This window comes from Lynx canadensis, chromosome D4 (genome assembly GCF_007474595.2).
Source record: "Lynx canadensis isolate LIC74 chromosome D4, mLynCan4.pri.v2, whole genome shotgun sequence".
Lineage (NCBI taxonomy): Eukaryota > Metazoa > Chordata > Mammalia > Carnivora > Felidae > Lynx > Lynx canadensis.
In genome coordinates this window covers 18,832,243-18,847,713 of record NC_044315.2, presented here as the reverse complement: position 1 = coordinate 18,847,713, position 15,471 = coordinate 18,832,243, and the positions used below count along the sequence as shown (strand labels likewise).

The 15,471-nt window shown below is 35.7% G+C and overlaps 1 protein-coding gene across 1 annotated transcript in view; it reads right to left on the bottom strand.

The window, feature by feature from the left end:
• Positions 1 to 15,471, bottom strand: part of VPS13A (vacuolar protein sorting 13 homolog A) — a 255,636-nt gene that overhangs the window by 77,303 nt on the left and 162,862 nt on the right. The window contains 4 exon segments of the mRNA XM_030292769.1: positions 952 to 1,055; positions 12,676 to 12,836; positions 14,168 to 14,423; positions 14,586 to 14,744. Coding sequence (XP_030148629.1) covers positions 952 to 1,055; positions 12,676 to 12,836; positions 14,168 to 14,423; positions 14,586 to 14,744 — 680 coding nt within the window.

The following is a 15,471-nucleotide window of genomic DNA, read 5'->3' as shown; positions in this document are numbered from 1 at the left end:
TGCTCATTAGGGCTGAAGGTGTAAGCAATAAAATACTTTTTAGTAGCAGGTCTACTAACTGAAAATATGTGCCTAAACCTGCTAGATTGCTTTCTAAGCATTAGGGAGTCAATAGTGAACTTGGCATGGATCAGAAGGACTAGAGGAAGAGCGTGTTTTGGCACTGCTTGCAGTTTTGCCTCCACCCTTCCATAACGCAGGTCTGGGTCCAGGGCTAGCATGTGTTCTGAAATGGTACTTAGACAAACCGCGATGATTATTCTCAGGAAAGTTCTACTTTCCAAGAGAGTTCAATATCCCTAAAAGAGATTATTTTTTAATTCCTGATTATATAAATATCCTGAATATCTGTCCGTTATGATATTAACCCTAAAATTCTAAGACTAATACATCATCAGCATCCTGTAAGAATTTTTACCTATAAAATTTTGTATCAGGTTTAATCTAATTTTTAATATTTAAGATCAATGTACCGCATATCACAATTTATACTATAATTCTACCACTGAACAATACATAGGTAAAAAGATGAAATATTTTATGTTTCTAAAAGGATTTTTAAAAAATTCTATTCTAAAACATTTCAAAGGTAAAAATCTCTTCATAATAGTATATTTAAATCTAGAAGCTACCAATCGTGCTCAATTCATCATTTTGTAAAAATCATGAAAAAATGATATGGTTATGATGGCTATACTGTAAGCATGTAATAAATGTATTTACTAGTAAAAGCATAAGTAACTCACATGGTATAAATTAAACTCATTACATTTTCCTTTAAAAAAATTTATAACACCTTTTAAGCACCCTGAAACTTAAATAAGGTAGACAAATTATTAACAGAACAGATTTGATTAAACTTTGATCACCTAAAGACAGATATCCCTACCAAATCAGAAACTAAAAATTCCATGGCACCTTAGAGCAAATAAAAAAGAAAAAAAAAATCACCGGTAAGATGTTAATGGTATGTTGAATTCACTTCCAGGTGAAGCTGTTCCCAATAAAGTGTCCCCTTCATAAACAGAAAGTGGAATTGAAAAATGATTTTTAATCTGAGAAAGAAAAACAAATCATATTTAGCACCATTAATCTCAGAATTTAAAGACATTTAAAAAACATTCCATCAAAATATCCCAATAAAGAAACTAGTGGGAGATATTTATCTTTCTTATAGAAGTTAGAAAAGAAACAAACATGCTATTATTTATCCTAAAAATTACAAGGAAAGTTGCCACAGTTTTATAGAAAAAATGTGTCAACAATAATACTTTAAAAATCCTCAAAAAAGGTCACAGGCTGGGTAATGTGTACTTTTGTAAATCACTGTTGTATGCTCCTGATTGGATAAGGTACTCTCTGAAGTGTATGGAGACTATCTCATCCAATAAGTAGCATACAACAATGGTATAAAAGGTAACATCATTGAGATTACTATATGTTATCAGATAAACTTCCAAACACTTATATTTATCCTTGGGATGGATAAAAACAAACTAGTCAGTAAAACCATTTTATTATAATCTTTCTAGATCTCTAGTAAAATTGTCCTATTAAAAAAAAAATAATAATACCCAGGGACACCTGGTGGCTCAGCTGGTTAAGCATCCGACTCTTGATTTTAGCTCAGGTCATGAGCTCATGGTTCACAAGTTTTGTGTTAACAGAGCCTGCTTGGAATTCTCTCTCTCTGCCCCACCGTTCTCTCCCACTCTCTCTCTCTCTCTCAAAATAAGTAACAAAGAAACTTAAAAAAAACATACCAAAACAGAAAACATACTGAGGATTAAGAACTGATAAATGGATAATCTTAACTACACTATGTTTTTTTCTAGGTAAATCATTGGCTCTATTTGAAGCAACAGGGATACCTTCAAATTTCTATAGTGTCTTCAAGAATTTTAAAATTAACGTATAACTATTTAAAAAATAAAAAAAAATCAATAATAGGTAAAGCAGGACAACAGTCATCTTTTAAAACAGTTAACTATAAATAAAAAATGAAAGAGAAAAATTTCTGTTTTCAGCCATGATGGAATAATAGGGACTATACAAACATTCCCAATGTAAACAACCAAAACACAGGAAAAAGAACCTACATTAAATAATGGTTTTCAGATACTGGGCAGCATATAGCACAGGAAAGAAAAAGAATAAAAAAGAAACCAACAAATTATGCAGTAAGACTACCCCAGCTTGAAGTTTTTAAGACTATTGTGGGGGCAGAAAGAGAGGTCAAACAGAGCTCTGTCTGCTGAAGTCAAAGAGACAGATATGAGAATCTGGGGAAGCCAATGTGCCTTAAACGCACAGCACGTTGAGGAGCGAGTAATTGGAGAGGCAAGAGTTGCAGATTTAAGAGTGTCCCTATTGTCAAAATTTCACTTCATTACTGACTGGAACATGCACATGAACATGACTGAAACTACTGAAGGCTCAGTAAAGATCAACCTCCAACCCACCGTCAACGGGAGTTCTCTAAAGCAGCTCAGGCCTCCTCCCACAGCAGATCTGAGCAAACCTTGCTATGACCATGTGCCACAGTTGCATGTTCTCCTGTAGCAGGAGTCCATCCAAAGTGGTGTCACAACCCTGGCAGTGTGCAAGGAGACCCAACAAGGGCCAGCATCACTCCACAGTGACTCCTGTGATGGGAGAGGGGGAATAACCACACATACCAGTTCAACTATGGCCTGAGCAATGGGCTAGGGGCAGACAATTGATCTGATTGCAGGCCTCACCCACCAATGAAAGCTTCTTGGGGACGGACTACAGTTCTGGCAAATACAGTTTGAACCAACTCAACCTCAAGGCAGCCCCAGACTGGACCACTAACAACACAGGAACTAAACCCTGCCCCCAACAGGCAAAGAGAGCCATCTCAGGCAACTGAATTGAAGGCAAACTCAGCTAAGCCACAATAGCAGGATATGTGCAACACACATAGGACACATATCTGAACTGCCACATTCTGGAGAACATGGGACATTACAGTGTAGGATGCTATAGAACCTCTTCTTCATAAAGCTATTACTTTCAGGAGGAGATATACCTGACTTTCCTAACACATAGAAACAGACACAAAGAATTAGAGAAAATGACGAGACAGAGGAGTATGTCACAAATGAAAGAACGTGAAAATCATGGTAAGAGACATAAAATAAAAATGGAGATAAGATGCTTGATAGAGAATTTAAAGTAATGGTCATAAAGATGCTCACTGGACTTGAGAAAAGTGAGGAGGGTCACAGTCAGACCCTCAAAAAAGTGACAGAAAACATTAAAAAGAAATCATCAGAGATGAGTAACTCAATAACTGAAGTTAAAAATAGTACACTACAAGAAGCAGAAGAATTTATCAGTGATCTGGAGGACAGAGCAAAGGAAAGCAATCAAGCTGAAGAGGAGACAGAAAATAGTAAAAAATGGGAATAAGGGAACTTATTGACATATATGATTATAAAGATCTAAGAGGAAAAGAGGAAAAAGGGGGCAAACATTTATTTGATGAAATTAATACCTGAAAACTGAGGAAGGACAAATCCAGATCCAGATGGTACAGAGAGAGCCCAACATAATCAACACAAGGAGGTCCACACCAAGACACAGTAATTAAAATGGGAAAAACTGTGATAAACAAACAATCTTAAAAGTAGCAAGAGAAAAAGGAAACAGTTACATACAAGGGAAACCGCATAAAGCTATCAGCTGATTTTTTAGCAGAAATTTTGCAGGCCACAGAAGAGTGGTGATATATTTAAAGTGCTGAAAGAATAAACCTCCAACTAAGAATACTCTATCTAGCAAGATTATCATTCAGAATAGAATGAGAGATTAAGAATTTCCCTGATTACTACGTGGCAAAGAGAAAGAATGAAATATGGCCCTTTGTAGCAACATGGACAGAAGTGGAGAGTGTTATGATAAGTGAAATAAGCCATACAGAGAAAGACAGATACCATATGTTTTCACTCTTATGTGGATCCTGAGAAATTTAACAGAAACCCATGGGGGAGGGGAAGGGGGGAAAAAAAAAAAAGAGGTTAGAGTGGGAGAGAGCCAAAGCATAAGAGACTCTTAAAAACTGAGAACAAACTGAGGGTTGATGGGGGGTGGGAGGGAGGGGAGGGGAGGGTGGGTGATGGGTATTGACGAGGGCACCTTTTGGGATGAGCACTGGGTGTTGTATGGAAACCAATTTGACAATAAATTTCATATATTGGAAAAAAAACAAAGAATTTTCCTGATTAAAAAAAAAAAAAAGTTAAACGAATTCATCACCAGTACTCAGACTTACCAGAAACGTTATATGGGACTGAGTGGGAAAGAAAGACCATAAGGAAGAGTAAGAGCAGCACAAAAACAGTAAAATTAAGTGATTCGAAAATAATATAAAGTATGACTCACATCCTTAAAACGTGGGAGGGGGAGACAAGAGTTAAAGTGCTTTTAAAATGAGTTCAAACTTAAGAGACTATCAACCTAATATAGACTGATATATGCATAAGATGTCATAAATAAATTTAGTGGTAACTACAAATCAAAAACTGATAATGGATATGTAAAACGTAAAGAGAAAGGAATCCAAGTATATCACTAGAGAGGGAAGAGAAAAAAGGAAAATAGAAGAACTACAAAAACAACCATAAACCCATTAACAAAACTGCATTAAGTACATACCTATTAACTGCTTTGAATGTAACTGGACTAAATGCTGCAGTTAAAAGCCACATGGCAACAGAATGGATAAAACAGCAAGATCCATCCATATGTTACCTACAATAGATGTGTTTCACGCATGAAGACATATACAGAATGAAAATGAAAGGATGGAAAAGCATTTATCATGTAAATGGAAGTGAAAAGAAAACCAGGATAGCAACACTTACATTGGACAAAACAGACTTTAAAACAAAGACTGTAACAAGAGACAAAGAAAGACACTACATAATCATACAGGGGAAAAGCCAACAAGATATAACTGTAAATAGTTATGCACCCAACATGGGAGAACCCAAATACATTAAGCACCTATTAACAAACATAAATTAAGCAATTGATAGTAATACTGTAATAGTTGGGGACCTTAACACCCCACTTACATCAATGGATAGATAATCCAAACAGAAAATCAAAAAGAAAATAGCAGCTGTGAATGACACATTGGAAGAGACAGATCTAACATATATTCAGAACATCCCATCATACAACAGCAGAATACACATTCTTTTCAAGTGCACATGAAACGTTCTCCAGAATATATCACACAGTGCCACAAAACAATATCAATGTCAATAAATTCACAAAGACTGAAATCATACCATGCATCTTTTCTGACCACAATGCCATGAAACTAATCAACCACAAGAAAAAATCTGGGAAAAATACAAATACTGGCATAAAAACAGACACTCAGATCAATGGAACAGAATAGAGAACCCAGAAATGGACCTACAAATGTCTGGCCAACTAATCTTTGATAAAGCAGGAAAGAATATCCAATGGAATAAAGACAGTCTCTTCAGCAAGTGGTGCTGGGAAAACTGGACAGCGACATGCTTTCTTACACCATACACAAAAATAAACTCAAAATGGATGAAAGACTAAATGTAAGACAGGAACCCATCAAAATCCTTGAGGATAAAGCAGGCAAAAACCTCTTTGATCTTGGCTGCAGCAACTTCTTTCTCAACATGTCTCCAGAGGCAAGGGAAACAAAAGCAAAAACGAACTACTGGGACTTCCAGCACAGTGAAGGAAACAATAAGCAAAACTAAAAGGCAAATGACAGAATGGGAGAAGATAATTTGCAAATGACATATCAGATAAAAGGTTGGTACCCAAAATCTATAAAGAACTTATCAAACTCAACACCCAAAAAACAAATAATCCAGTGAAGAAATGGCAAAAGACATGAATAGACACTACTCCAAAGAAGACACCCAGATGGCCAACTGATACATGAAAAAATGCTCAACATCACTCATCATCAGGGAAATACAACTCAAAACCACAATGCGATCCCACCTCACACCTGTCAGAATGGCTAACATTAACAACTCAAGTAACAACGGATGTTGGTGAGGATATGAAGAAAGAGGATCTCTTTTGCACTGCTGGTGGGAATGCAAACTGGGGCAGCCACTCTGGAAAACAGTATGGAGGTTCCTCAAAAAATAAAAAAAAAACTACCCTACAACCCAGCAATTGCACTACTATTTATCCAAGGGATACAGGTGTGCTGTTTTGAAGGGACACATGCACCCCAATGTTTATAGCAGCACTCTCAACTATAGCCAAAGTATGGAAAGAGCCCAAACATCCATCGATGGATGAATGGATAAAGAAGATGTGGTATATCTATACAATGGAGTATTACTCGGCAAACAAAAAGAATGAAATCTTGCCATTTGCAACTATGCGGATGGAACTAGAGGGTATTATGCTAAGTGAAATTAGTCAGAGAAAGACAAATATCATATGACTTCACTCATGTGAGGACTTTAAGACACAGAGCAGATGAACACAAGAGAAGGGAAGCAACAATGATATAAAAACATGGAGGGGGACAAAACATAAGAGACTCTTAAATATGGAGAACAAACAGAGGGTTACTGAAGGGGTTGTGGGAGGGAGGATGGGCTAAATGGGAAGGGGGCATTAAGGAATCTACTCCTGATATCATTGTTGCACTATATGCTAACTAATTTGGATGTAAATTTAAAACAATAACACATTTTTAAAAAAGAAAAATACATGAAGGTTAAATAACATACTACTATAAACAATGATAAGTCAACCAAGAAATCAAAGAAGAAATAAAAATCAACATGAGGACAAATAATAACAAAAACACAAAGGTCCAAAATCCTTGGGAAGCAGCAAAAGCTGTTCTAAGAGGGAAGTTTATAGCAATACAGGCCTATTTCATGAAGCAAGACAAATCTCAAAAGAAAATGCAAGCTTATAGCAAAAAAAGCTACAAAAAGAACAAACAAAACCCCTAACGAGTGAAGGAAGGAAATTAAAAAAAAAAAAAAAAAAAAAAAAAAAAAAAAAGGAACTAATCAATGAGACCAGGAGCTGGCTCTTTGAAAATCCACAAAATCTGACTGTTAGGCAGACTTACCAAAAAAAAGAGGACTCAAATGAACAAAATCAGTAATGAAAGAAGAGAAACAACGACCAACACCTCAGAAGTACAAAGGATTATGAAGTACAAAGGATTATGAGAGAATATTATGAAAAATTCTATGCCAACACACTGGATAACTTAGGAGAAATGCATAAATTCCTAGAAACATATAACCTACTAAAACTGAAGCAGGAAGAAACAGAAAATTTGAACAGACCAATTACCACTATTGAAACTGAACCAGGAATTAAAAACACCCTAACAGGGCTCAGTCAGTTAAGCATCTGACTTCAGCCCAGGTCATGATATCTCATGGTTTGTGGGTTCAATCCTGTGTCAGGCTCTGTGCTGACAGCTCAGAGCCTGGAGCCTGCTTCAGATTCTGTGTCTCTGTCTCTCTCTGCCCCACCCCCGCTCACATGCTTTTTCTCTCTCTCCTTCTCTCTCTCAACAATAAACATTAAAAACATTTTTTTTTTTAGATGCTCCAAACAAGATGGCATCACAGGTTAATTCTACCATTTAAAGAAGAGTTAATACCAGTTCATCTGAAACTATTCCAAAAAATAAAAGAGGAAATTAAACTTCCAAATGCATTCTGTTACACCAGCATAACACTGATACCAAAACCAGATAAAGACACAACAAAAAAGGGAACTACAGGCCAATATCTCTGATGAACATAGATGCAAAAGTCCTGAACAAAATATTAGCAAACTGAATCCAATAACGCATGGCGAAAAATCATCTACTATGATCAGGTGGGATTCATTCTGGGGATGCAAAAGTGGTTCAATATTCACAAACCAATCAAAGTGGTACATCACATCAATGAGAGAAAGGGTAAAAACGACATGATTATTTCAATATACGCAGAAAAAGTACTTGACAAAGTACAACATCCATTCCTGATAAAAACCCTCAACAAAGTTGGTTAAGAAGGAACATACCTCAACATAATAAAGCCCATATACGGGAAACCCACAGCTAATGTCATTTCAGTGGCAAATAACTGAAAGCTTTTCCCCAGGATCAGGAATAAGACAAGGATGTCCACACTTACTACTTTTATTCAACATAGTACTAGAAGTCATAGCCATTGCAATCAAAGAAGATAAAGCTTTCACTATTTGCAGATGACATGATATTCTATATAAAAAACCGTAAAGACTCCAATGAAAAACTACTAGAATTGATAAATGAATTCAGTAATGTCACAGGATAAAAAAATCAATACACAGACATCTGTTGCATTTCTATTCACGGATAATGAAGTAGCAGAAAGAGAAATTACGAAAACAATTCCATTTATAATTGCACGAAAAATAATAAAATGCCTAGGAATAAACTTATAATCAAGGAGGTAAAAGTCCTGTGTTCTGAAAACTAAAATACTGAAAGAAGAAATTGAAGATGACAAAAACGAATGGAAAGATATTCCCTACTCATGGACTGGGAGAAAAAAATATTGTTAAAATGCTGACATTACCTAAAGCAATCTACAGATATAATGCAATCCGTATCAAAATACCAACAGCACAATGTATAGAACTAGAACAAATAACCTAAAATTGATACGGAACCACAAAAGATCTTGAGTAGCCACAGCACTTTTGAAAAAGAAAAAAACTGGAGCTATCACAATCACAGATTGCAAGATATACCAAAGCTGCAGTAATCCATGACACTATAGTACTGGTACAAAAACAGACATGTAAGTCTATGGAACAGAAGAGAAAGCCAAGAAATAAACCCACAATTATATGGTCAATTAATCTATGACAAAAAAGGCAAGAATGTGCAATGGGCAAAGGACAGTCTCTTCAACAAATGGGTTGGGAAAACTGGCAAGCTACTTGCAAAAGAATGCAAGTGGACAGGGGCTCCTAAGTGGCTCAGTAGGTAGAGCAGTGGACTCCTGATTTCAGCTCAGGTCATGATCTTGCGGTTCATGAGATTGAGCCCCATGCTGAGCGTGGAGCCTGCTTGGGATTCTCTCCCTCTCTGTGCCCATCACTGTTCTCTGTCTCTCTGTTTCTGTCTCTCTGTCTCTGTCTCTCTCTCTCTCAAAATAAACTCAAAAAAAAATTAAAAATAAGGTAGCCAGACCACTTTCTTACATCATACACAAAACTAAATTCAAAATGGATCAAAGACTTAAATGTGAGACTTGAAACCATAACAAGCTTACAAGAGAGCACAGGCAGTAATTTCTTTGACATTGGCACTAGCAACATTTTTCTAGACTCCTGAGGCAAGGGAAACAAAAGCAAAACTAAAGTAGTGAGACTACAGCAAAATAAAAAGTTTCTGCACAGCAAAGGAATCAGCCAACAAAACTAAAAGACAACCTAGTGAAGGGGAGAAGGTATTTGCAAACGACATATCCAGTAATGGGTTAGTATCTAAAGTATATAAAGAACTTATACATCTTCAGAACAGAAATAAGCAAATAATCTAATTATAAAGCAGGCTGATGAGATGAAAAGATGTTATTCCAAAGAAAACATACGATGGTCAATAGACACATGAAAAGATGCCCAACATCACTAATCATCAGGGAAATGAAAATCAAAGCCACAATGAGATATCGCCTGACACCTGTGAGAATGGCTAAAATCAGAAACACAAGAAACAATAAGTGTTGGCAAGAACGTAGAGAAAAAGAAACCCTTGTGCACTGTTAATGGAAACACAAACTGATGCAGCCACTGTGGAGAACAGTATGAAGGTTTATCAAAAAATTAAAAATAGAATTACCACATTATCTGGTAATTCCACTACTATTTACCCAAAGAATATAGAAATACAAATTTGAAAAGATATATGCACCCCTATGTTTACTGTAGCATCATACAAGCGCCAAATTATGGTAGCAACTCACGTGTCCACCAATAGACGAATGGACAAAGAAGATGTGGTATACATAAACAATGTGACATTACTCGTCCATAAAAAATAAGGAAATCTTGTCATTTGCAACAACATTTATGGAGCTGCAGAATATAAATGCTAAGTGAAATAAGTCAGATAAAGACAAATATCATATGATTTCACTCTTATGTGGAATTTAGGAAACAAAACAAAGAAAAAAAGAGAGACTCAAGTATAGGGAACAAACTGGTGGTTACCAGTGGTGAGGTGGGTGGGGGGATGGGTGAAATATATGTAAGATATTAAGAGTACACATATCATGATGAACACTAATATATACAACTGTTGAATCACTATACTGAATCTAACCACTTGTAATTTAATACAATAATTAAAAAAATTCAATTCAACACATTAGGTATGTTTTAAAACACCTTTCACAGTAGGGGCCCCTGGGTGGCTCAGTTGGTGAAACATCCCACTTCAGCTCAGGGCGTGATCTCACAGTTCATGGGTTTGACCCCTGCATCAGGCTCTGTGCTGATAGCTCAGAGCCTGGAGCCTGCTTCAGATTCTCTGTCTCCCTCTTTCTGCCCCTCCCCTGCTTGCTTGCTCGCTCACGCACGCGCTCTCTCTCTCTCAAAAACAGACATTAAAAAAAAAAAACCCTTTTAATAAACACAGAAAATCATTGGACAAAATCCAACATCCAGTTCTGACCAAAACTCAGTAAACTCGAAACATAAGGGAGCATTTTCAACCTAAGAAAGGTCATCTACAAGAAAGCGACTCAAAACTTAATGGTGAAAGAATGAATACTGCTAAGATTGAGAACCAGGCAAAAATATCTGCTTTCAGAACATCTATTCATACTGTACTGGAGGTTCTAGCCAATGCAACAGGGAAGTAAAGGTAAAATAAAATAATACATATCCAGATTGGAAAGGAAAAAGGAAAAATCTTTATCTGCAGATATCAAAACTATATCTATGAAGAAGCTACTACAAGTGCATCTAGTGACATTACCCAATATAGGTTAATATAAAAATTAGTGGTACTATCAGCAATAAAAATCAGAAATATGTAAAAATACCAACTTAATCATAACTTTTCAATCAACATTGAAAACCTAAGTCTAAAATTTAAATGGAAATAGAATGGACTCAGAATAGCCAAAACAACTTTGAAAATGAACAAAGTAGGACAACTTGTACTACCTGATGTCAAGACTCAGGATAAAAAGGTAATGAAGACAATGTAATTGTGGCATAAAGGTCAACAAATAGATCAATGAAATAGATGATAGAGTTCTGAAATAAACCCCCAAAGTTATTGATGAGGGACCATAAGGCAAGCTGATGGCCAAGCACAAGCTAGCAGAGCTCCTCCCCCTCCCCCAGTGAGATATGCGTGATATTCCTCTGGCACTCCTGGCTGCCTAAGAACAAAGCAAAGAACAGAAAACACATGGTTAAACTTACAGAGTCTCCATCAGCTTACAAATATCTTAGCATAATTCCAAGAAAAGGGCAATCTTATCAATAGCCAAATGCCCAAGAACTCCCTACCGTCTTAATATTAATGTTTTGCTAAAGGGAAAAACAACCTTAGCAAAACAGCTAGGCCTCAAGCAACCTGTGAGTCTTCGGCATATGGAAAATCCTTTAAGAAACTTCCTCTTGACTCTAACTCCCCCAGGCCCATAGTATATAACCAGTTACTCTTCACAACCCCAGAACAGCTCTTTCTGCCCATGGGTCCTGTCCCCATGCTTTAATAAAATCACCTTTTGGCACCAAAGATGTCTTTAAGAATGCTTTCTTGGCCATTAGTTCTGAACCCCAGATCGCCCCACTTCATCGATATGATCAATTTTTTTTTGGCACAAAAGCACCAAGGCATTTAATGGAAAAAGGATGGTCTTGGTTGGAACAACTAAATAGCCACATGGCAAAACATAAACTTCAACCCTTACACCATATACAAAGATTCATTCAAAATGGTATTTGGAACATCCTTTCAAAAGATTACTAATCAACAACAACATGTAACTGCATATAACATTAATACACAAAAGTTGATACATGCAAAATTATGCTGAGTGAAAGAAGTCCTATTCCTTTTTGTACTCTGTTTACATGAGCTTCTCTATGTGCAATACACAATGGGAACGTATCAGTGGATGCGTAAGAATGGAGAAGTAGGGAGAGAGGAAACTTTTTGGGGTGATAAATATGTTCAGCATGCTCATTGTGATGACGGTTTCACAGATGTATTCTGTGCCCAAATTCATCAACTTTAAATATGTGCAGTTTATTGTACATCAGTTTAACCTCAATAAAGATGTAAAAACTTTCCCTCACCATATTTTCTAATTAAAATCAAAGGACGTACACATACGACTACCAAGTCCAAAACAAAATATTGATGAGGCATTTAAAAGTAACAGTCCAAAAAGATTTTACAAAGAGTCCTAAAAAAAAGTTATGAGAAGTATTGAACAAAATCCTACCACTGTTCATACTAGAGTAGTACTGGCAATGATTCTTTTTTATATTAGTTATGATTTTATTGCAGTTTATATTCTTTTGGTATTAATTAGCTTTAGTTTATTAGCACACAAATATGCATAATATGACCCCACAAAAAAATGGATCATTTCGTACCTGCACTGGAGAACGAATTGTTACCTTCTTACTTCCTTCCACTCCATCGACTTGACAAACAATAGATCTTTCAACCCCAGACTCTCTGTGTCTTACGGTATATAGTCGTCGTCCCACTTTTGTTAAAGGAATCTTATCGGCAGTAGAGTGGTTAGTGGGTGCTAAATGGAATATGTATGTTTGTAAGTTTTTATTATAAATCATCATATATTAATTTTAAGTAAGTGCTAAATACCAGATAGATCATTTTTTAATATCATGAATAATAATCACTGAAGTTTATATATATAAGACTATAAAAAAAGAGAGATTTCTTTGTATAATCTACAATCAAGGGGTATTTTAAGAAGCCATAATACATTCCCAAAGCATTCATCTAAAACCTTCAAAGTATTTTACCAAAAAAAAATTTTTTTAATTGAAAAAAATTTTTCACTCAGTAGTTTAACCTAAGACAATAACATAAATGTTTTCAAACTAACAAGACAAGTCATAAAATACAAGTACACTGAACTGTGGTTTGTTGTCATCATAACCAGGGCCTAATACCTTTAGGCAGTCACTGGCAATTACCAAAAGTAGCTGTAAATTTTCAGTTTTTCATCATTCCAATAACCTGTGATACTTTATGGTGTCTAGGACTTGATTAAACAAAATTTTATACATACATACATTTTATTGGAGTATGACTTATATACCCCTCCAATTCTGTAAAAATGTTAGTTCAAAAACAAATGAGGTAAAAGCTAGAAGAACAATTAATTCACTGACAACGCTGGGTCTACACCTGAAACCTAGCCACCGTTAAGCATCATTTTCTGACTAAAAGCACTAGCAGTTAGTCTTAGTACCCCTCTCCCACATCTTAATTAATACTCTCCCTCCTCCATAATGATTTAAATGTCAGAGTGTCATAAAGGGGTGTGGGTGAGGCTTTGGGACTAATTAACTTTACAATGAATAAATATTATGACAATTAAATTTTTTTTTACTTTCATTTCTCATGAAAATGAGAATCAGAAAGGACAAAAAGAAAAACCTTCAACCTCAACAGGCAGAATATATAAACCATTTACAAACTCCAAAACCATTCCAGTGTGCCATTGTTGTGAATTCAAACTATTTCTAATTCATTCAGCTGTAAAACTAGTGGAGTATTACTGAATTATACTAAATGTGGTTAAAGCAACAAATACCAACACCTACAGTCTGTAAAAGCTGGGTTAAGGAACAGATCAAATCGTTTTCCTCCCCAGCATAGAAAAAGTGGTGAATTACCATGCCCTAGATAATGCAGTGGACAAAGGAAGTCACAATTCACAATACAAATATATAGTGACAGTGAGCAACCAAAGTCCTGCAAAAGAAAAGGCAAAATTCCCAACCTATTTGGAAGATTAAAAAACCTGTAAAAACCACAAATATGTAAAATAGGATATAAAAATGCAACTTAAAATAAATTAAAGACCCAGGAAGATAATTTATAACTTACTAAGAAGAATAAAGAAGAGTTTACTGCTTAGGCTGGTCATTGCATTGAAATGATCATTGTCTTTAGTTCCCACATAATCCATACTTAAACTCTCTTCATTTTTCAATACATAGGATCTTGCCAATGGAACATTGAGTACACTAAAAGAATCACTTGGTGAAACAGAGACCGGAAGTCCAAGAGAATTTAAAATCATAAATGGCGCTAGATCGCGTATGATGACAGCTGAAGCTCCAGTGGCGGCTTCTGTAAATGCCTATAAAGAAGAATTATCGTAAATAAAATGACATAAAATGACTAACAGAACACTAATGACCATAAGACAACTAAGTTAACAAAAAACTTCTTATTCAATTAACAAAAAGGGTTAGCTCAGACGACTACACCAACACTTAAGGTTTCAAATTTCTTTCCTTACCTTGGCTAAATTATTTAACATTACAAGGCCGCATTTGGATAACGTAATGTTTAGTTGGTCTTTTGAATGGAAACTGATAACAGTTTTATATTCTGGCACTTTGTAATTTTCTTCTTCAGTATCTGACTCAACAATAGCCATTTTTGCTTTCTTTTTCATCTAAAATGATACATAAATTATAGAAATATAAGGAAATTTGTTCCTAGGAACATACATTACTCATTTAGCAAAGAAAAAAAGAAAAAAAAAACTAGACAAGTCCCAGTAATAACATTAGAGACAGCAAGTTTTTTCAATTCCATTCCCTTACTGGAATTACTTGGATATCAGCCAACTAAGGTCTTACAGGACAGGGGCAATATTAGAGGAAAAATAGTTCTCATCCTCAGTGATACTAAAATGGCAAGCACAATTCAAAAGGAAAAATACACACTAAAATTACTAAATGCGTGTGGCATCTGAATCAAAAGTAAAAGCACACACTTCGTAGCGCATGGGCATTCAGAGCAAGAGAAGTCATTTCGTTTACTGGTTATGGAATAAAGAATAGAAACCCAGGGATTTAGAAAGTCCCAACAACATTGCAGAATAGTGTCCTACAGCTCCTAAAAATCAATACCATGTACGAATTTTTAGGATTCACAGATCCACTGCCCACGTATCTTCTGATCTAAAAACCACCAAAGAAGTTCCTTTATCCAGTCCTTTATCTGAAAGATGTACAAAATAAGTGCAGTAATCTAATACAAAAAGTTGGACATGCTAAACTAGTCACACCTTTGTTGTTACATTAACTGGCTTTCAACCATTGAAAATCTGTCTGCAGGTGACAAATCATTACTCAGAGGGAAGCCATACTAGAAATTATTCAGTCTCCTGTTTTGAA